The sequence below is a fragment of the Diabrotica undecimpunctata genome, chromosome 1 (genome assembly GCF_040954645.1).
Source record: "Diabrotica undecimpunctata isolate CICGRU chromosome 1, icDiaUnde3, whole genome shotgun sequence".
NCBI classification, from domain to species: Eukaryota; Metazoa; Arthropoda; class Insecta; order Coleoptera; family Chrysomelidae; genus Diabrotica; species Diabrotica undecimpunctata.
In genome coordinates this window covers 51,120,772-51,144,930 of record NC_092803.1, presented here as the reverse complement: position 1 = coordinate 51,144,930, position 24,159 = coordinate 51,120,772, and the positions used below count along the sequence as shown (strand labels likewise).

Genomic DNA, 24,159 nt, shown 5'->3' with positions numbered 1-24,159 from the left:
GTACCTGTCTACACTCTCGTACTCACTGCACTTCGATCAACTTCACGAGTAGTATAGTGGCCGCTTAAGGAGACAAAAAAAACCTTGCCGGACCTGTCTCTAAAATCACGAGGCGCCACTGCAATACTATATACACATTATTATTTACAGATGACCAATTAGTAATAGCAGACGAGTATGAAGATATTGAATATATAATAAGAAAATTAATCGAGAAATATAAAAAATAGGGACTTTTTAATATAAAAAACATAAAAAAGACAAAATAGTGTGTTGGTGCGATACAGCAGGACCTCGCATTGGAAGATGGATAAATTGTCAGACATTGCGACCCATTGCAAGTATCTGGGTATGATCATCACAAAAGAAGGGAATGTAGACGACCGATAGAAGAAAGTAACAACAGGGAAGAAAATCAATAGGTCTTCTAAATAATATACTTTGATATATAATACAATTATTAAAAGTATAATCACCTACAGCTTTGAAGTATGGCAGATAAAATAACGACAGAAGAGAAAACTTGAGGCAAGGGAAATGAATTTCTGGAGATGTTCGGCAGGGAAATAGGGATTGTAGAGAGTTATTAACAGTAAAAAAAGAAAAATCGTAGAAAATATTGGTACCCAACAACTTATATTGTAGGTTCATGTTCAAAGAATGCCCGATTATCTACTTTCAAAACAAATCTTAACATGGCAACCTCATGGTAGAAGGAAAACCTATGGAAAAACAAAAAAAAAATAGCGATTGAGTATTGGAAAATGTTCAAAACCGATATCATCATTCTCAACATATTCTACCGATTATAGTGTAGTGTAGCCTCCCTTACATATTCATTCTTCATATCTGCCCACAATTGTCTAAAATTCGCTTTTCTGTGCCATGTTGTACCGGCCTGTTTCCTTATGTCATAGTCGCATCTTAAATTTGGACGTCTTCTTGGTCTCTTGACGCTTCTTGGATACCACAGTGTAATTCTAGTGGACCACCTATTGTCAGTTCTTCTCGCTAAATGTCCCGCTCACTGCCATTTTAAAGATTTAAATCTATGGATTACATCAATAGCCTTGGTGTTCTGTCTGATCTATTCTATTTTTTTTTTTTTCGATCTCTCTTTGTTATACCTAGCGTGCATTGCTCCATTTACCTTTGAGTGACTCAGTTTCGATATTATCTCTTGTTTCGCAGCCGTATGTCATGATTAATAGTATACACTGATCGAATGCTTTTTTCTTTAGATGGATTGGCATCTTCGATTTGAATATAACTGCATTTCTACCAAAAGATGTACAAGCTAGTTTCATTCTTCTGTTGATTTCTGGAAGTACGGAGCCAGATTTATGTATTAATTGTTCCAGGTATACATACTCGCCTACTAGTCTACTGTCTCAAGTGCAGTGTTGTTTATTATTACATCTTGGACATCCACTAGCTCGTTATGCATGGATTTTGTTTTTGTGAAGTTCATTTTTAGGCCAACTTCGTTGCTAGCTGCATTTAGGTCGCTTATAAGTTCTTGTAGTTCTGCATGATTATTAGCAATCAGAACGATGTCATCTGCAAATCTTATATGGCTGAGGTATTCTCTATCAATGGATATTCCTTTATATCCTAAATATATTTTCTAGAGTTGCAGTAAAGAGCTTTGGGGATATTGCGTCTTCTTGTCGGACGCCTCTGGTAGTGGGAAATTCTGTGTTTTCATAAGTTTTTCCCTTAGCTTTTGCTTGTCTGTATATTTTTGCTAAAATTTCTGTGTACGGTTTGTCAATGCCTTGGTTGGTCAAAGCTTCTATTACTGAATGAATAGGATCTATGGTACTGAATCCACTTCTGAAGCTAGCTTATTCTCTCGGCTTTGCAGCATCTAATGCGTTTGTTAATCTGTTGTTGATGATCTTGTGAATATCTTGTATACGATTGGTAGTAGAATTATAGGTCTGTAGTTTTTGATATCCTCTTTGCTACCTTTCTTATGAATGAGAATTATGATTGTTGTTTTCCAGTGGTCTGGTATGTATCTCGATATTAGGCAGTTCGTAAATATGCCTGCTAAGATTTTCCAGATTTATTGCCAGCATATTTAAGCAGTTCCACTGTTATACCACCTATTCCAGCTGCTTTATTTCATTTTTGCAATTGTCGATTCTACTTCTTCCGGAAGGACTTCTGGTACATCGTCTTGGTTACTGATTACTTCTTAAAGTGTGTCAGGGGCTTTGTATAGTTCGCTGTAGAATTTAGTTACGCGTTGGATTATTTCATTTCTGTCTGTAATTCTGGTGTTTTCGTTTGTTAGAGCAACGATTTGCTTCTTCCCAATGATTAATGCTTTTCTTGTTTTCTTATAGTTTTTCTTGTTTTCGATTGCATTTTCTACCAGTCTTTCATTGTGTTTTCTTATGTCTTCCTTAATACTTTTCCTTATTGTCACAAAGATCTATGTATTGTATTCTCTGTATGTTGCTGCTTACTTTAATTTGCCTTCTTTGTTTTAGCATTATTTTAGTTTTATCAGACAGTTTACTATTTGATTTTGTTGTTACGAGCCTCCGATTTTTTAGCACTATCAAGGATGATTTTCATTAATTGAGAGCTGTCGATTTCATCAATTGTCCTTTGGTAGTGATCTGAGTTTTCTTTTAGATTGTTAATATTTATACCGGTTACTCTTGGTTTTGTGATTAATTTTATTCTTTCTAGTATCAGATCCAGAACAATAGACCTTCCAAAATTATAATTCAGACAAGGTTTAATGAACGCCCTACATTTAGAAATAGATGAATTTAAAAAAAAAACTTTTTTCACTAATTCCAGCAAAATTTTTTACCTTGCCTTCGTAGCACAAATCTGATCAGTAAAGTTTAATAATTCATTAAAGTTTTAAGATACTGAATTCCGAAGTTAAATGTGTTTATATGACATAAATCCTATAATTCGTAAAGTAAATCCTATATTCTCAATGATAGTACTCTCTCGAGATAATGCCATTTCTCACAAAATCTCAAAATAACGTCTCCGTAACAAATGGCATGTAATCCCTTCTTTCATTTACTTCCGTAATTCATTTTCAAATCAAATCATAAATTTTAATAAATTAAAAACTCTGTATTTCAGATCATGTAAAAAATAGGGACCTAGATCTTCTTCGTAAATGGAAACTCACATTGGACGTAGATGACAAGAATAAACTAACCCACGAAGGTGAGGAAGAAATGCTGGTTTTGGCCGAAAGAATGCAGAGCAGATTTCCTGAATTGTTCGACGAAGTCTACAGTAACACATCATACAAGGTTAAATCTCGTAGCTCCTACGAATGCGTTTGTATACTTTCTGCAGCTATCTCGAAATAATGCATTTCGAGTGTTCTTCTTTGCCAGCAGCATGTAGGTTACATCACACTTCTTTCACCAAAACATACTAACTTGCTTTCTTGCTTTTAGTAACGTTGTAGGCTTAAAAACTGCTGTATGTAGCTTGGTATTGGGTGTTTAGTACAAGGTACTGTTAATAATTCTCAATTTTTTAGTAGATAGAACAACTAAAACCGTTAATATTGTTAGAATATAACCAACGAATATAGACACTTATAGAACGCTAGTCCTTAACGAAAAAAAAAAAGATCCCTCGTGTCAAACGGTGTGGGAATGTAAATAAACAAGGTTTGTAACCCAGTCGGTATAGGCTTTGATAATTGCTTTGATATATAAAAACATTTGGTAATGGTTGTGAGGTAAAGGTTTGGTCAAAAAGCAGAAAGCTCGGCAAATATTGTAGGGTCGAGACGCCAACCAAGCAGTTTTTTACTTCTTTTTTAACTGATATTTTATTTTTTAATAATATTACAAACAATTTGATTATCAGCGCCTGTATCGACCGAGCTACAAGCCTTGTTTATTTATATCTGAAACGGAGGACATCACCTCCATGAGAAGTAACCTATATAAGTGTTCATATTCGTTGAGATTACTAAAAGTACGGCACTTCAATAAACCGACACGTCCAATCATTCGGCATCCTCCGCCTGAGCCTTCTTCTAACACACAACGCGTATGCGATCCGTCGGTTCAAAAAGTCTAACCTCAAAATTTATCAGGTGCACGTGCGAACACATTTACCTACTGTTTTAAGTAAGAACATTATAGTTAAAAATGTCAAGTAAACGGAAATACAAGACTCTAGCTTTGAAAGATAAAACGGACATTTTAAAGAAGTTAAATAGTGGAAATAGTATGTGCAAATTGGCAAAGATCTTAAAAAAAACAAAAGATAGTGGAGCACGTGAAGACGATGAAATCTGAACCAGGAAAGCATAAAACATTAAGGCTTAATGAATGTTTAAGGATGGAAAACGCTCTCTATAATATGTGTGGTTCATGCAAGAACTTTCTAAACACATTCCTATAACTGTAGAAATTCTGAAAGCAAAAGCAATCGAATTTAATTAAAAAAATGATAAATAAAGATGATTTTCGTGTGAGTGTTGGGTGGCTGGATAAATTTAAAAAAGCGATTTGGTATCCGCCTGTTACCGACGAGTATATAGAGTGAAAAATTGTTAAGTAACGAATCTGCAATGCAGCCATTTATCTATCATTTTAAAGACAAATTAGAAGAACTGGGTCTTCTTCCTGACCAAATCTATGATGCAGACGAGAGTGGTCTGTTTTGGTGACTGTTGCCCAACAAAAAATTTGTATCCTCTAAAGAAGTGGGCGCGCCAAGTCGTAAAGTGAGTAAAGATAGGTTCATTTATGTTGGTTCAAATGCTACTGGAAAACATAAATTGGATTCGTTAGTGATTGGTCAAACTAAAATTGATTACTCACGCTTGACAATGCTCCAGGCCACCCAAATAAACAAAAACTAAGATCATGCTAATATCTAAACTATCTTCCTACTGCCAAACTGCACACTTTATTGCAGCCAATGAATCAAAATGATATCCAAAAAGTACAGTAAAGTATAAGTATATTAACAAAAAGAGAAATCAAACGATTTCTACCTAGCGAAACCGAATTCAAATTTTTACCACTGTGTTTCCTAAAACTTGCGAAACAAACAGCTGGATAAATTACTCGGCAAGGGAATCTAAAATTGCATTCAACATGCCGTTCATCCTGGTCAAAATTCGTAGTGAATTCAGTTTCTGGTACTCCAAACGAAGTAAGTAACTTACTTACTTTACTAACTTTACTTTAAGAAATATATATATATATATATATATATATATATATATATATATATATATATATATATTATATTATATTCTGTAAACATTGATAAAAGATTAGACATCTTTGACAAAATAATATGAAATGATTATAAAGTCAAGAAAAATAATTAAGGATTTGTCAATTAGGTACCTAAAATTTATATTTTTTAATTAATTGTTGGCCCAACTCCAATAAAAATAATCTTCTCCTATCTAAACGATTAATTTTCTAATCTTGATTTTTTCAACATCCAAAATTTATGTGTTGATTCCACCGATGTCCAGCAGATGAAAAAATATTGTCATCGACTTTCGGTTCCTTTTTCTTTGGGTCGTGCACTATTTTGCCAATTTATCTGTTGTATCCACTACACCCTTTGTTTTATTGTAGTGTAATATAATATCCGGTTTGTAATCTATTTCTTTTCCACTTATTTTATCGTCGTTATGTTCTGTCAATAGAAGAATAACTGCTGCGTTTTTCTTTAGGACGTAAGAAACTAATATTTTGTTTCCATGAAAGCAAACATGCTTGAAAAGACTTTCTTATATCTTGCTCGAAGTAGTTCTTTTGGAATATAATGTTTATTTTTGCGCAGTGTTCCACACAAGGTTATATTTTTATCTAAAGCTTATCGGCTAATTCAATACTGGTAAAAAAGTTATCAGTAGTTACTCCATATCCTGCAGATAAATGGTTTACCAGATCTATTACTACCACTTTGTCCTTGGCATTTCTTAGGTTTGTTTACTTCTTTACCTGAAAGCATAAATTTTATAATATTGAACTTTTTTTTCATGAAAGAGCTTGCCTAAATAAATTTGCATATTGGCTATATATCCCGAACTACAATCAGCCAAGACCCAAATCTTTAAACCGTACTTGTCTGGCTTACTTTTCATGTTAATCAGAAAAGGAACCTTGCCTCGGAATGGAACTCACTGCTCATTCACGCACAAGTGTTCAGATCGATTTAAAGATTTCTGATTGTGGCAAATATATCTGTGCATTTTATTTTCTTCTCTTGGCCCCATAATAAGTACACATATTGGCTCCTTAGCAGCGTGCCAGGCTCCAAAAATAATAAACAAACCAACAAATGCTTTCAGTTCTTCTTACGCAAAAGGAGAAAAGACCTTCCCATTTTTAGTATGATGATTCGGCTTTTTTATTCGTCTCCAATAAAATCACATTCATAATATCTTGCGAAAAAAATAATTTAAAAGCTTCTTTTATGGTGGAAAATTGAGAACTATATCTAGGCAAAGCTATTAAAACATTTCCTTCTCTTTATACTCGTCGTAAGTGGAACTTTTGCCCACACATACCATATTTAGACGTATAAGTTAGATTTTCAGTATAGTTTACTGATTGATTACTGATGTCACCATCACTAGCTTCCAACACTTTATCTACCTCATTAATTTCTGTCGCTATATCAGTCTCTTTGAAATCACTTGAACTATCATGGTACCATCATTAAAATAACTATCGTAAGCGTCTGTTTATAATATCGCCAATAGTTCTTCATCAGTTACCTTTTTTGAGCTCGAAACTTTGGTGTTTCCCCATTTTTTATAAAGTGCGTACTCGACAATCACGACAATCATAACTAAACACACTAAAACGTAAACTGTGAGATAAACACGTCTACGTAGCAGCTATGAAATAAATTGGTAACATATGTAAAATATATACCTGTCATTACTTACCAAGCGCGATGCAGTTGAACCCAAGGAACAAAACTGACTATATATATATATATATATATATATATATATATATATATATATATATATATATATATAAGGTTCTTGAACTCCTAAGTGGAGCATAGAGCTTCAGTGAAAACGCGCCATCGGGTTCTATTTTGCGCTAAGGCCTTCACCTCATTCCAAGACTTTCCTTGGCCTCTTATCTCGTCCATGATGGATCTTCTCCAAGTTTGTACTGGGCGACCTCTTTTTCTTTTCCTTGGGGATTCCACTCTAGGGCAGTCTTTGCGATACTGGAACTATTTTTTCGGAGTGTGTGACCGATCCAACCCCACTTTCTGGACTTAATTTCATTTTGTACCCTCTTTTGTTCGGTCAGTTGTAGCAGATCTTCGTTTCTGATGGTGTTAGGCCAGAATATACGAACAATTCTTCGTAGACATTTGTTAACAAAGACCTGCAGTTTGTCTGTGAGGGTGTTTGTCACTTTCCAGGTTTCACATCCGTAGAGTAGAACAGACATGACATTTGATCGGAATATTCGGATCGAACTTGTTGCAATAAACATCAATCTATCAAAACTTTCTTATGCTAAATTATAAATATATTTAAGAAACGTACCTGAAAAGAAATAAAATAAAAAAAAATTATTTTTGGAAATATCGCCAAAAATTGATGTCTGGGATTCAACTGCACCCCGCTCGGATTTACGAAGGTTAAATATGAGATATGTTACAGTTATAAAAAAAAACGTGTAGAGCGTAAACACAAGATAGATAAGATATTCTTATTTACTTTATGAAATATTTTAATTTATTTATTATGAATTTTTCTATACAATCCAGTAATACGAACATTCCAATAAATCGGTACTCTCTGAGTTTTAATACTGCCGCATTAGTGAGATTTTACTGTATTATACAAATTTGATATGTATTTCTAAAGAAATATATATCTGATACCAAAATTTGAATTATTATACAGAGTGGCCCAAAAGTCTGGAAACGGCCAATTATCTCGTAAATTGCTAGTCATAATTGTACAAAATTTGAGGTACACCTATTTTGGGATACGGAGATTCAATATTTGATATTTGCAATGTTGCCAGATTTGCCGTTTCTCTTATATTAGTAACTTTGGTTTTTCAAATTCATCACCCTGTATATTCAGTCATTATTAGAATCTCCTATTTAATACGAGTTCAACCATATGTAACACTTATGATTTTATGTAATCTGGAAGGTCTTAAATACATAAAACAGAAGTCTGGCAACGCCTAATTGTCTCAATAAATATTTTAATACTAACTATTTTCAACTACATTAAAACGTAACAATTGATAGATTACAAATTACAACATTTTTTAACATAATGGTTACTTTATAAAGTGTTCAAAATGTGCTCCATTTGTGAGTTGACAGTTCTCCATGATTGTCTAAAAATTATTCGAGATTCATCGATAATTCGTTGCCTTAGCCCTGCAAGACTTGCTAGTTTAGTTTTGTAAACTGAATTTTTCAAGTATCCCCAATAAAAATAATCTTTAGGATTGAAATCAGGTGAACGTGGAGGATATTCAATTCTACCTCGTCTACCAATCCATCGTCCGGGAAATATCTTATCTAAATAATGCCGAACATTTACACCAAAATGAGCTGGAGCTCTATCTTGCTGAAATCATATCTGATTAAAATTGGCCCCAAACAAGTTTCTCAGTGTACGTACAATTTCATTTCTAAGTAACATTTCGTAGCTATCTGACGTTAAATTTCCTGCCCAATGGAAAAAATGGCCCAATTAACTGAGTACCTACTATACTTGACCATACATTTAATTTTTGTGGTCTTTGAGTATGGTTTTCACGCATCCAGTGTGGATTTACGTCACTCCAGTACCTTAAATTTTGTAGATTTACACTTCCACATAGTTGGTAGGTTCACATAGGTTGCTTCATCGGAAAAACATATTATGTTAACGACATATTCATCATTTTCAATTTTATCCATCATTACCTCAGTAAACTCAGTCATCTTCACTTAATTCTTGCAATAAGTTAATTTTGTATGGTTTAAATTTATTCTTACGTAATACACGCAAGACTGAAGAACGACCTACATCATTGTGCAACCCTGCTTGAGGATGTTGTGGATCTTCAACAAAACTTTGTACATATTATATCTAAAGTTTTGTTGTTATTCATAACTCTTTTCGGTCTACCTGATCGGTATCTATCTTTTAGTTCTCCAGATTCCTCAAATCGCTTTACAGTTTTTTGTACAGTCGCCTTATGAATAGGAGAACGGTTTGGGAAAGTATCATTGAACAAGTTGGCTACTTCACAATAAGATCTTTTTCTGTCACCGTACCCTCTCATCATTAGAATAGTAATTCGTTATTTTTCGATAAGAGCCATTTTAGAGAAGCAATTTATCTTGCAGAACTTTTTGAAACACAACTACTGTCAGTTTTAGTTAATAATATAAATGGTGAACAAATGTCAAAATCACAGCAAATATATATTTAAATTTATTAAAATCTACATATTTTGCACTGTTTTATGTATTTAAGACCTTCCACACTACATAAAATCATAAGTGTTACATATAGTTGAACTCGTATTGAATAGGAGATTCCAATAATGACTGAATATACAGGGTGGTGAATTTGAAAAACCAAAGTTACTAATAATATAAGAGAAACGGCAAATCGGACAACAATGCAAATATCAAATATGGAATCTCCGTATCCCAAAATTTTGTAAAATTATGACTAGCAATTTACGAGATAATTTGTCGTTTCCAGACTTTTGGGCTACTCTGTATATGCGAAACCTTTAATTTTAATTTCACGATGATACTAGTGATAAAAATATTTACTTTAATGATATAATTGTATTAGATCTTTTATTATTATTACTATTACTATTACTCTATTTTTCCAAATAGAGTACCTATTATGTAAGATATAATTGTACCTTTCCAGATTTGTGTCAATTCCCAACTGAGTTGGGAACTGTCTGACTAGCATTAGGAAAAGCCTATTAGACAGTGAGAGCATTGTATAAATAAGAAAGAGTTGCAATGTGGATGAAATAAATAACATTGTTGATTGAACATGAATGAAATGACCATACTCTTTGAATGGTACGAAAATGCCATTATCTGAACGACAACATCGGGATAAAGATAGTATAGCAACTACACCATACGGGATGTTAATGTTGAAAGAAATACGTCTTATTAGCTTTATATAATAATTAGAAAGATTTTAACACAACACAGTATAGTTTAACTCTGATATTTGAGTCAACATTATCGTATACTTTAATAGAGTGTTTATCACTCGATCTGCTTTCTATAAACCTATTTTTGTTTAAAATTAGTTGTCATTAACCACTATCCGTAAATACAGTATTTAAATTTTTTTACATATTTTAAATATTACAAAAACTTAGTACATTATACAAAGTGCTAATGCTTTGTATGTTGTATCCGAATGTAGGTTGTAGACAAACGAGATTTTGGCCTTGTATATTTTGACATTCTAATTAAAACTAAAACCTAGTTGGTAAGTCAGATGATTTGAACCTCTTGAGTCTTTTACTTTCTTCTGGTAAGTTTACTAGATTACTTGCCAGTGTGTTTGGGTGTAATTTCACTCGTTCCCGATAAACTTTTTGATCTCTTCTTTAACACTCGGAACATTAAAATAACTAAGAATTATGCTGTTGAGTACATACCAGGGCGTGTTCACTAGTATGCGTATAATTCGTATTTTCTTGTTTTGCTACATTTGGATAATATCTATGTTGGAGTTACTGGCGGTGCTCCGTAGTTGAATACCATAAGTCCAAATCGGTATTATTAAATGGAAGTTTTATATAGGAGGTGTTGGAGGAGGAGTTATAGGAGTATTGGCAGTAAATAGGAACTATAGGGATTACCCCAGTGTGCTTCCGTTTTTGGATAAAGTTGCGTTTATTTTGACTTGGAAGTTTCGCCTACCCAGATAATATTTCATCATTTAATAGAAAGGGTATGGTAAGTTTTGTTTTATTTAAGGTTACATGCCATACTTTATCAAATGCCTTACTTATATCCAGAAAGGCTGTGCAACAGTATATTTTGCCTTCTAGATCATTCCTGATTTTTTCTACCACACGATGAATATGTTCCACACAATGTCGGAAACCAAATTGATGGTCAGGTAAAAGTTTTCCGTCATTGATTTTCTCTATCAGTTGCTTAAGTATAACTGTCTCTAATAATTTTGACAAAATTGGCAACATACTTATTGGCCTATACAAGTTTAGATAGGGGTAGTAGTTTAACCTTAATGTTGCGTTGATTATTTGCTGGAGAGCTTTTATGGCTATACAGGTTCACTCAAGAATTTATTTCCAGATTGATTTTGTACGTTAAGTAACAGTTTCTTTAGTTCTTTGCAAGTTTTGTTGAATATTTTTTGTCTATTTCCATCCTGGCTGTTTGCCATCTTTTTCTTAATTTACGTTTTGTTTGCGATTTGTTGTTTCACAATTAGTGATGTTGTATATTTTATGTATGAAGTGAATTGTTCGGGGCTGGCTAACCCTGTAAATTGCCGTATACTTTTTCTAAAGTTGACGACTGCTCTGTTTAAGTCTTCCCTTGTTTTTAGCGGAATTTCTAAGTCAACTGTTTCACTTAATTTTTATTAAAGTACTCCAAGTCTGTATTTTTATATACAGTCTAGGCTGCCTAGTACCTGCAATAAATCAGAATAGTTATAATTACTGGTGATTGGTCGGACGACGGATTTAAGTTGAACTCGGTTGTAAATGTTTTCATATCAAGGCACTGTGGAACACAAAAGTCAAGTAGATCCGGAATTTTGCGTCTGTCACCAGGCCAACGTGGGCTCTTTTGTTGGTGGATACTGACGATTTCAGTTTTGCATGGCTTGCAGTAGGTGTCTTCCCTTGGTTGTTGTTACTTTAGCTTTAGTACGTATTTTTAACGTTGGAATCTCCTCCTGCGATGATCATATTACCTAGCGTTTTAAAGAACTGTTTGTAGTTTTCCCTTGTGTTATGGTGTTTTGGTCAACAGTATATTACAGACATTTGTAATTGGTGCGTCTTTTCTTGGAATGCTATTGTGGTAGCTTGTAAGTGTTCGTGTCTGTAGTTATTTACTAGGTAGTGCATGATATTTTTTTATCACCGTCGCCGTGGCCGGTTCCATTTGGATGATTTTTGAAATAGGCACAATATCCTAGTATTTTTATATGACTGAGCTATGGTAAATGGGTCTAAGAAATTAACGCTGTGTCGATTTCATTTGGTTTTAGCAAATATTTGAATTCTAATGCATTCCGACACAGTCCGTTGGCATTATATAAAGCAATTTTGAGTAGCTGAGCTGAGTGCTTTGTCTTGGGCGTGGTTAACATTAGTAATGTTTGTATTATTATTAGATCTGTTTTAGTTTTGCTGATTTAGTGTTGTTTGAGCATACGTTACCCCTGGCTGCACTGCTGCAGCGGTTACTTGTCGTGCATTTCCCTCTCTTAGTTTGTGGTACATTTTTTAGACCACACATCCTTTATAGTCTTCTGGATTACATTCATTGCAATTTGTGCATTTGACTCCTGCTTCTCTAACTTTCCCTAACTTATCAACCATGACCGAGCTTGAAGAGCCCGTCCACTACGACTCTCTCGAAAGAGAAGGAGTAGAGATGTAACATATTGAAAAATTGAAGTACTGTAATATAATAATTGCAGAAAAAGAAATAAGGGTACTAATTATAGAATTTTGTTTTTAGTTTAAGTTCACTCATTCACAAAGGACACTGAGAAGCGCTTATTTTTTCGCAGCAGGATTATTTGGAAAAGCTACGGCCAAAGATGTGTGGTTCCCAGCACCTTTGAGGAAGGATCCAATTTTAAGGGTAATTTTTCTAATTGAAGCTGTTTCGTTTAGTTTCTTATAAACCAATTAAATCTTGGTTTTATTTCAGTTTTATAAATTGTGTGATAGATGGAATGTTGAAGTCAAAAAGAATCCTGCTGCCTTGAGAGAGGTAACCATATTTGAAAATGGTCCAGAAATGGCGAAGTTGGTGAAAGAGGTTAATAAGAATTTGGCACTCGAAGACAACGAGGTAAACAAAGGTAAGAATATTTTGCTAAGAATAATAGACTTAATAGGTCCCAAAACACTACAAACTAATAGCTAAGGTCAGTAATTTTCTTTTACATATAATAAACCGATACAACGGAGTATCCAAGTTTCCGACAGAATTTTAAATTAAAAAAGAAAAGAGAAAACATTGGTTTCAACCGGGATTTGAACCGTTTGGACCACTCGCATTCATAGCATGAATCATACCTCTAGTCCCATCTAGTAGACATACTTTATTTATTTACTTTTTAAATGAAAAACTATATATATATATATATATATATATATATATATATATATATATATATATATATATATATATATATATAATCCAATAGAAACTAAGGAACACTCGCACTTAACACTCAAGCATTGACACTCAACATTAATAACACACATATAAAATATAAAATAATGGACAAAATACATTCTAAAATTTTTTAAAATTTAGGTACAGATTGTAAAACTTAGTTTGTCATCTTTTACTGGTGTGTTTTAACTCTGAAACATAGAGAACAAAAAGAAAAAACCCTATGATTAAAAAGTAATTAGATGTACTTAATATTATATTCCTTTTTAAGAAATACTAGAGGCCCATCTTAGGTGATTTTAATTTTTGTGATTTTTGCTTTTACAAATAATCTCAACGACTAGTAAGTTGCACTGAAAAATTGTGATATTTTATAAATATTTACATATTTTTCTTATTACAGTGTCTTGAAAAAGGAATAAAATCATTCCGAAAGCTAGAAAAAAAGTCAAAAAAGTGTTTCATTAACATCCCGGCCAATTTTCTGACTGCAACCCTAATAAACTGTGTTGTTTGTATATATATATATATATATATATATATATATATATATATATATATATATAAATATATATATATATATATATATATATATATATATATATATATATATATATATATATAGTGCTTTTTCTCTCATTTCGTGTTTCCTATCCATTCCCCCTCAATAGATTCTCTTTGACATTCCTGGTCTACGCCTCTCTCTTGATTTCCATTCTAGGGCTTGCCTGGGTATTTTATTCTTTGGAATTATCTTCACGTGGCCGTACCAGTTGAGTGTTTTGTTATGATGTCATCGATTATCGCGTGCTTAATCTCCATGATTTACTCTTTCGCGTCTAGATATTCCCACCAATCATCGCTAGAAGTCCATTTTTGTTTTTTCTTTTAGGAGCACTCCTTTGCATCCATACATGGTGATTCTTTTTATTATGGTATGGTAAATTATTCTTTTAGTTTCTTTAGGGTTACGTCCATCTGTTCAATAACGATATGCCTTTCCTTCTAATTGCGTTTTTCCCTTAATAACGTTGTCTCATGTTCCATCATTTGTAATATTTACTCTGAAGTTGTAACCTTTGAACGACCCATCAGAAAAGATGGACGCCAATGGGTAACAATATAACTACCTCTGAAAGTTGGAAGCCAATGTGTAACAATAAAACTCACAACTTTCAGAAGTAGTTATATTTTTACCCATTGACGTCCACCGTTTCTGATGGTCGTTCGAAGGTTACACATTGGCGCCCCACGGTAAATGTTAAAATAATATTTGATTATTTGTTTCAGATGACGTTTTGTTGATGTACCAAATGTGCGCATTTGAAACAGCATGGAACAAAAAGAGAAAATCACCTTGGTGTGCCCTTTTTACGGAAGAAAATTTAAAGGTAACACATATACGGTGAAAAGTTTTGGGTTTTGTGAGTTTTACGTTTTACGTTCCTGAAATAACCGGGTTTTGTCAAGGAACTGCGTTCATGAAAAATCGTAAAAATATCTATTTACGTATTCAAAATGTTTTCTGGCTATTTTTTTTTTTTTAATTGAGATGCAAAAGGAAAAATATATATTAATATTCATCGTAACAAATCGATGAAGTAATCCAGTGGGATTGTTCTTAAAATGGCAGAAACATTGATCAGAGAGTCGAGTGCTCGTATTTGTTATCATCATTTTACAAATTTAATATATCTAACCCAAAGTATTCTCATATTGTATTTGTAATGTAAAATGTACTGTATCATTCGTTTTTAGATGTCTTTAATGTTAAACATGTTTAATGAACTACTGTATCTCTTCGACATTTTCTTCATTGCCTTCCATTTCTTCATGAATAACCTGGTTTTTGAAAGCTTTGTGTACAGATGTTTTAAGTATACCTGTTAACTTTTTCACAGTCAGATTAACATTAACAGTTTCCACGCCCTTCAGAAACTAATCTTTGACCTAGAAGCTGTCTTTGTCTGACATGACTTTAGAAAAATGATGTTTGACGTTAATTTTGAATCCACAATAACCTTAAATAAAAAGGACTTATAAGGATTTATAAGAACGTCGTTACAAAGTTCTTGATATAATAAAAAAAATCACAGAATGTTTTTATTGTAGTTAACATTTTAAAGAAGTTTAAAAAATTAGTTTTTACCTTGATTACTTCCCGGACAATTTAATACTAATAATTAACTGCTGGAACACTAACATTATTGAGAACTACTGTTGGTTATTTTACCGATAAGTTCTGCAAGCTATGATCATAGAAAAAGTTATACCAGCTTTAAAGTATAAAGAAACTGTAAACCAGCTCCAGCTGACTTCCACAGTGGTGGAATCTTCTTCCACAGCGGCGGCATCTTTCTCTTCTACAGTGGTGGCATCTTCTTTTTCCACAATCGTGGCATCTTCTTCTGCCACAGCGGCGGCAGCTTTCTCTCCCACAGTAGTGGCATCTTCTTCTTTGACAATTGTGGCATCTTCTTCTTCCACAGCGGCGGCGTCTTTCACTCCCACAGTGGTGGCAACTTTATTTGACACTCTGTTGGCATTTTTTTTTACAATGAAAGAGGTTTGTTCTAACATTTCGTAATCGGATTCGGATAAATTATCGAACTCACAAATAGGCGAATTATCACTTTCCCTGTAAGAAAGGGCATCTGAGTCTTGTCTGAGAGCAAGTCTTATGCCGCTGCAGCGGTTTTTTCTTTGTAGAGCTTCTTGATATAGTTTTGAGGTTGATGGCATTGATTAGAGGTCGTAATTTTTGTATTTCTTTTTTAGAAGCAGGATTTGTTTTCTTCTTCTTCTTCCTTTGCCCTATCCGTTTCGGACGTTGGCTATTAACAAGGCTATTTTGACTTTGTTTACGGCACCTCTGAACAGTTCGGTCGATGTTAGTCCGAACCATTGTCGCAGGTTATGCATCCATGAGTGTCGTCTTCTTCCCGGTCTCCTCCTACTGTCGATTCTTCCTTGGACTATTAACTGTAGCAGACGGTACTTAGTATGCCTCATGACATGTCCGAAGTACTCAAGCTTCCGTTTCTTTACGGTGAACGGGTACTTTAGGCCTCGTCGTATAATGACTTTAGATGCAACAGGATCGCCAGCAAGATTCGTTTCAGGATAATTCCTGAGATTTGATAGAGGTATATTCTCATAACTCTTTCGAGATTATCGAAAAAACTATTTATAGTTTCACGGTCTACTGGAGCCCTTGAAAGGCTTATGTGTCTAGCAAATTGATTACCCAATATATTGTTGTGTCTAGACAAAAATGATGTCACCCATTCTTTTCCTGGAAAATTATCCTGGATTTTTTTTAGGCTTTTGATTTAAGTTTTCTGGTTGTGATGAATTAGAATTTAACGGTTTATCAGCAAGATCAGCAGTACTTATACTCTGTCCAGGAGGCACATTTACTTTTTTACGCCTTTGGACTTGACGCAGTGCAATTGTAAACCTTCTTTTCCGTTGGAGTTATTCCAAAAAAACTGTCACCCAATGACTTTTTTATGTTTTCACTTTGTTGGTTTATAATTTCTCCTGGAATACGACTTAACACTTCTGTACGGTTTAGCGGATGAATGATGCATTTTCTAAAACCAGCTGGAATGATCTCGGTTCCCCTGTCATTCATAGCGACCATAAATTTCTGTAACAAAGCTGTAAATTGGTCTTTTGGTATTGTTCCATATCTGCCTCCAATCATAGAGTCTTTCCATTCATGTAGAATTGCTCTCCATCTATCTTTCATTGGCCGAAAGAATGCAACGTCTAATGGTTGCACTTTTCACACTGTCGTATCTCTTCAATATTTAAATGTGAACTTAAATTGTCACCTAGCAGTACTTTTTGGCCTTCTTGTCTTAAGTATTGGCAGCATCAGGTCGACAAACCAATCTTCAAAGCATTGGTAATCAAACCAGCCGGATCTGCTTCTGTTGTACCTGGCATTTCCAGCAAATTTATTACCCAATATATTGTTGTGTCTAGACAGAAATGATGTCACCCATTCTTTTCCTGGAAAATTATCTTTGAAACATTTTACATTCTTGCCCCTCTTATCTAAGTATATCTTTACAATACATTGCAGATCATGGGCTGTCACAGGAAACCAAACGTTGATACAGCAATTACGTGTGCAATAATTGAGTCTTCTTCTTCCCTTTCTAGAGCTGTTTGTCCACCAAAAGGACGGTTATGGACTTTGTGAAATGGCGCAGCGTATTGCGGTGAATTCCTTAAAGTTTAACGGGTAATTTCTAGGAAAACATTTTTGTTAAGACATATTTATACCTGTCCGCAGCATCCCGTATGCTAAGTGTTTTCGCTCTTATACTGCGAAGAGCTTCTTGCAACGTCGCGTCAGAAAAATTTTTGTATTGACGAGTTCCCGGTAGCCTCTGGTATTTTCGGGGCATTGCTACTTACCTAAAAAATAATAATAAAATGGAAAAAGCAATGTCACTTCATTTTTGTCTATCTATTATAAATTGTGTCACAAAGTCATCTCATGTTTTGTCGAAATTTTATTTAAGATGACGCCACTGGCAGGGCCGGATTAACACTTTTGCCGCCCATGGGCCAGAGGTCTGCCTGCCGCCCTAGCGGGGGTGCAACACCGGGTGGGGGGGGTCCGGGGCTCCCCCCCCCGAAAAAAATTGAAATTTAGAGGCAAAATAACGCATTTTGGGACATTTTCCAGCGCTCAACTGTCTCTTGATATTGTAATGGTTTTAGTACCTCTCATGATGAAAACAAGAAACTATGTCCTAAAATTGCGTTTTATTAATTAAAATAAAGTATTTGACAAAACTCCGTTAATTACGAAACCATTTTCTACAACCGTGATATTCCATTACTTAAGATTACAATAATAGTAAATAAAATCGTTGTTGATATTATTTTGTGAAACATCATGCAGCTCGTAATTCCCAAACTCAACAGTGGCCCACTGGCTTATCAGTTGAATTTTGAGACAATTTATGCATGACAACATAACCTATACTTAACCTATAACTATAACGTACTCTGTACATATTTTAAATTTTGGCTACATGCAACTGTTGGAGCTCCACAAATGAAAGTATATCAACAAAGTAAAAATGCTAAAATACTTACTTTTATTTTAATTACACACACGATGCAATTCTTGTTTTAAAAACTTGAATATGACCAATAATCAAGACACACAATTCTTACAATCCCTTTGAGACCAACTGCGGCGCGTTCAGTTGGTAAGTATGGAGTAAGTATAGTATGGCATGGTAAGTATGGTAAGTCTATATTGGATTTCGTGGGGGAACTACATGCTGTCACAAATTCACCTGGCTATCATAAATCCACCTCGTTTTACGGTATTCCTATCTTTTTTTATGTGTTTGACCATTTTTGTTGATACCTTGCCTGTACATGTAATCGAGCAGAAGGTACTGGGTTTTCTCTGGTGGTAGGAAGACTAATTCCAGGGCTGGCTTATGCAGTTTTTGCATCTGAACCCAGGACCTTTCAAGACCCGAATCGAATGTAAACGGAGGACAGCGTCTATCAACTTCTTAAAAAAAAATAATTTTAAAGTATTTTTTGTTGCAAACAATTTGAATACCTAAATATTTTATTACTCTTTTTATTATTTTATTACGTTTTATTGCTCTTTTTGGATAACTAAAAAATCCTGTTAAAATTACGGTCGGTAACCTCCCAGTATCTATTTGTTCGATGAAAATTTGGACAGTATTTTTAAGACCATAGTGTTTTATATTATTATTATATTACTATATTTTTCATGAATAAAAAGAAAACTTAAAAAGAGATATTTAGAAAGTTCAGGAAAACGTAAAAAGCAAACATCGCTAGCTCGAGTGAGGACGATGATGACGACATTTTGAAATTGTTTTCAAAAAGGCTTTTTCTTCGATTAAACTCCAATATTCATTATTTTGTTTGTCATTTAAAAATCATGACTCGGGTTCAGACTCATTTTACAATTAAGTCGAGCTTATTTTCTATGCTAAGTTTTATGACGAAACGATACTTGTATGAAAAGATAGTTTGCTCATTTTTTCAAAAACACATAACGCAATTACTTTAAATAGCTGGGGAAAACAAAGTGTTTCTCTGATTACATTACATTTGGTACTTACTTTAGCGATAATTTAAAAAATAATAAAACATTAAGTTTAATTGAAGGCAATGCCACATATGGGCTAGACCGTAAAAATACTTACTTTTCAGCTTTTTTTAGACTCCATTATCAATTTTTTGCTGTATTATAACATAGAACAACGTATACAAACAAATAACTCGTCATAATTTTTCATTTCAGGTACTGGAATACCTTAAAGATTTGAAGTATTACTGGCAAGATGGCTATGGACATGAGCTATCGTATAAACAAGCTTGCCCTGCATTTAGGGACATGTCCAATTTCCTTCAAACGTAAGTTCATTAATTGTCTTTACGTTAATAGTAAAGTTAAAAATCAATTTATATTTTAGTGTAAAGTCCATGTCCGATGTCCGTGTCACACGGTCAAATATTTTATCAAATTAGTTTGACCAAACCAAAAAATTGACAGTATATGACGTCATATGAACAAACTTTAATTTTTATTGGTCGAAAAATATCTTTAGACAAATGACAATCAGTCGTTAGACATAACGTCAAAGAATATAGTATGCGTCTATATTCTTTGATAACGTGATGAAATTCATTTTTCTTTATAGGCGAGCGGTTTACCCCTATAAGCAGAGCATCAACCGACTAAAATTCTTTTTGCATTTCTAATGCACCAAACCTTTTTTATTCGATTCTATATATTTTTCTAAGATGAAATGTATTTTTTTTTTAATTTTTACAAGTGGGCCGGCAATTGGTATGTATTAACAAATAACTTATACAAAAAAGCAATTTCACCGAATTGCTTCGGAATCAATTTTTTTAGGTGTATCTTATCAAAATAAACACTTTTTCTCTCTTGATAATTTTTCGAAAAATGCTTCCTTTTCGAGTTATATGCATTTTTTTGTTGAAAAAATGCCTTAATTAGTGATTTTTGAGATTTTTTTTCTCAAAAACTACTAAATGAATTGCAATTTTACAAATAGCTTTATAATCTTTAAACCGTCGAGTACAAGTTAGAATATTTTGACTTGTGAAAATTTAAAAAAAATACATTTCATCTTGGAAAAATATATAGAATCGAATAAAAAAGGTTTGGTGCATTAGAAATGCAAAAAGAATTTTAGTCGGTATATTCTGTTTCTAAGCGTCTTTAGAGGGGTAAACCGCTCGCCTATTAGTTGACAGTGTGTAGTTTATTTGTCTTCCCATTTTGTTATGAAATAAAAATAAAAGTTAAAATATCTTGGAGTCAGGAACAAGTTTCTACATAATTGATTTATATCAAGAAAGATGTTTATATCGTGTAGATTTTTAAAATTTGTACAAACTGTAATTATGACGTCATTACGTCAGTTTGTCCAAACAAGTTTGATCAACTGTTTAACCGCCTGACACGGACTTAAAGGAACTAATCATTTATTCAACTAAATTCGCGGTATCCTACGATCTGTTCCAAAATATCATATCTCTAGTATATTTTTCTTCTTTATTCTCTATTTTCTTCTTCCTTTTGTTTCAGAAAAACTCGATTCCCAAGAGTCAATGTGTACTTCACTCACTCTGGAACTTTGCTAAAGATGATAGCTCATGTAGGATTGTACAAAGATGAGGAGCACCTAACGGCTAAAAATTATGATACCGCACGTGATAGGAAGTGGAAAACCGGACTTCTAGATCCTTTTGGAACCAATTTAGCCTTCGTAGCTTTTGAGTATGTAAAATACTTTTGTTGTTTATGACATTGTAATTATAATAATCATGGACGTATAAACATAGACATCTGTGTTTATACGTCCATGATAATAATCCTTCAATAGCAACCCGGCAAAACAATCAAAATTATGGTGCGTCAACAAATGGCGTATGGTGTTCATCCATATTGCTGCAATAAACTTTCAAAAACACCTTCTTTATTGTCAGTGAAATGATTCAAAATTATATTACCATTATGTAATAATATTAAAGGAACTATAATGGAGCAGATTACAACTTCATGGTTTGTCAGGACTTTCGAAGCGGCGACCTGGCAATACTTTTTCATTTTGTAGTGAGAATAGAACCCACATCATATTATAGTAGTATAATTGGTATTTAATGATTTATTTTCCAATAAATATCTACAAGAGAATAAAAAACTAGTTAGTTTGTGAAAAAGGCAAGCGTGGCCTATTTTGGTGTTTCTCTAAAACATCAAGGTAAAACTTGGGCGCGGCATGTTATAGCATGTTGGACGTAGAACATGTGTTGAGAACGTACTCCATACGTGAACACAAGACCAAAAAGTACTTCAGTGAACAGAAAACAAAAAAAATGTTTAGAATTTGTGATCCCAATGCTATGGGGAAATCAAAAACCCATTGTGACGACTGCTACTTTTGTCTAATGAATGCAAACGGTATCGACATAGGTAGACCAGAACTAGAACCAGAAAAATTATATGACTTTATTAGAATTAAAACCTGTTGAAGGGTTTTTTGAAATGCTTCGAGATTTGGAAAGACAAATCTTCTTTTTCTGATAACAATATTTACGCATTACCGTAATAGACAGTTCCAAAAGAAGTCTGAAATATTATGTCCTACATAATCTAAATATTTATATGCAATAATAAGTTTATCATCATTATGGCTTTACAACCCTGCGTGGGTCCTAGCCTCCTTAAGAATTTCTCTCCAGTTGTCCCTATCCATCGCCTTCCTCCGCCAAGCACGTTTCCATATTCATGTCTTCATCGATGTTATTAAGGAACCTTGTTCTGGGTCTTCCTTTTCTTCTCTGGCCAATGAGTCTATCAAGGAGCGTTGTTCTAGCTGGGTCATTTTGTTATATCCACATTACATGCCCTATCCACCTCAGACGTCCTATCCTAATATGTTTTATGATATCTGGTTGCTTGTATATTCTACAAAATTGAAAGTTGTATCGTCTTCTCCACACCCCATTGTCATTTACTGCTCTATAGATTCGCCTTAGTACTTTTCTTTCGAAACAACCGAACATGTTTTATTACTTTTTGTTAGAGTTCAGACCTCTGACCCATATGTTAGGACTGGGCTTATTGTTTTTTAGAGTTTTGTTTTTGTATTTCTCTATATGATTGTGGATTTAAGGAGGAGATTGAGCCCAAAATAGCATATGTTGGTCTTGCAAATTCTGCGGTTTATCTCTGCGGTAGTATTATCTTCAGTGTTAAGGAACGCTCCCAGGTATACAAATTCGTTCACTGCTTCGATGACGTCGAAACCCATTTCATAGCTGATTCTTTTAATGCTACATAATACTTTTTGCAGAGCCAGATTAAACCGTATACAGGAGAGAGAGTCTCCCTAGCGCAGTCCGTTATTTAATTTCAAAGGTTCACAGAGTCGTAGTTTGCTTTGTAGTCTATAAATATGTGATGAGTATCTATGCTATATTCCAGTGTTTTTTCTAAAATTTGTCTTAGGGTTGCAATCTGATGATTTGTCGATTTACCACCTCTGAAATCAGCCTAGTATTTTCCTACTATCCATTCTGCCTATAGTGCCATACGGTGACATAGTACTGTGGAAAATATTTTATACGCTGCTTTTAGAAGCGTAATTCCTCTGTGGTTAGTGCATTCAAAGATATCTCCTCTACGCATTGCTATAATAGACAGTTCCAAAAGAAGTCTGAAATATTATGTCCTACATAATATTAACATTTATATGCAGGAAGAAGATTAACTAAACACAAATATGTATTCACATCTTTTGAAAATGATGCTAATACAATAAAATATCATGGTATTTTTGGATTCAGCGGCCCAAACTTATTTAACAATAGTTTGAAAAGTCTTTCACCAAAACATGTGTTAACCAATGTAATATATCAAAGATTTTATCATGATTATATTGTATAATATTCAGACTGAACTACTAATTACTACTCATAAATCCTTAAATCATTTTTATTGTCTGTTTTTTTTTCATATGTACTGGATATTCTTTATTCTTAAGGAGCACCGACTAATAAAAATTAGAAAATGTAATATCTTGATAGATCTGTGTGTTATCGACTGATTTTTTCAGATGTGGCAGAGATACCAAGATCCTCACAATGCACCAGGAAAACATTGTGAGACTACCAGCATGTCCAAACACAGATCTCTGCAGCTTGAAGACGGTCAGGGACCATTATTTCCAAAGTTTGACGAAATGTGATTTTAGTGAAATGTGTCGTTTGAAATCCAAATTGTAGCACGTCTAATTACTTTGAAGAAAAGTAATATTAAGACTAATTTGTTAATCAAGAAATTGCTGGCTTGTAAAGTCACATGTAACTAAAAAGTATTATTGTATTTAATTTGGAAGCTTATTTATGACCTTTTTGTTTTTGTTTTATTTAATGATTTATTAAAATTTAAGTTAAGTGTTAATTTTATTGTATACCATCCAATATCACGAAACAACGAAACGTTTTCGATTAAATACAAAACCACGAATAAATTGTACTAAACAATAATAGTCAGTATCATCAGCTAACTACTGCTACAAAGGGTTTCGATATTCAAAAGTTTTCTACTCTATTCTGCTCGGTTTTGGACTTGATTGTTCTAGTTAGACATCCCTACAGGATCACGCGATAAGCGTTACTGTTATCGAC

General features: G+C 33.6%; 1 protein-coding gene across 1 annotated transcript in view; it reads left to right on the top strand.

Annotated features, from left to right (window-relative positions):
- Positions 1 to 23,932, top strand: part of LOC140449221 (multiple inositol polyphosphate phosphatase 1-like) — a 28,392-nt gene extending 4,460 nt beyond the window's left edge. The window contains exons 3-9 of the mRNA XM_072542406.1: positions 3,121 to 3,296; positions 12,742 to 12,867; positions 12,937 to 13,090; positions 14,701 to 14,801; positions 19,736 to 19,848; positions 21,053 to 21,244; positions 23,586 to 23,932. Of these exons, the coding sequence (XP_072398507.1) occupies positions 3,121 to 3,296; positions 12,742 to 12,867; positions 12,937 to 13,090; positions 14,701 to 14,801; positions 19,736 to 19,848; positions 21,053 to 21,244; positions 23,586 to 23,754 (1,031 nt within the window). The 3' untranslated portion in view covers positions 23,755 to 23,932. The remainder of the gene's footprint in view (positions 1 to 3,120; positions 3,297 to 12,741; positions 12,868 to 12,936; positions 13,091 to 14,700; positions 14,802 to 19,735; positions 19,849 to 21,052; positions 21,245 to 23,585) is intronic.
- The last annotated feature ends 227 nt before the right edge of the window (positions 23,933 to 24,159 follow it).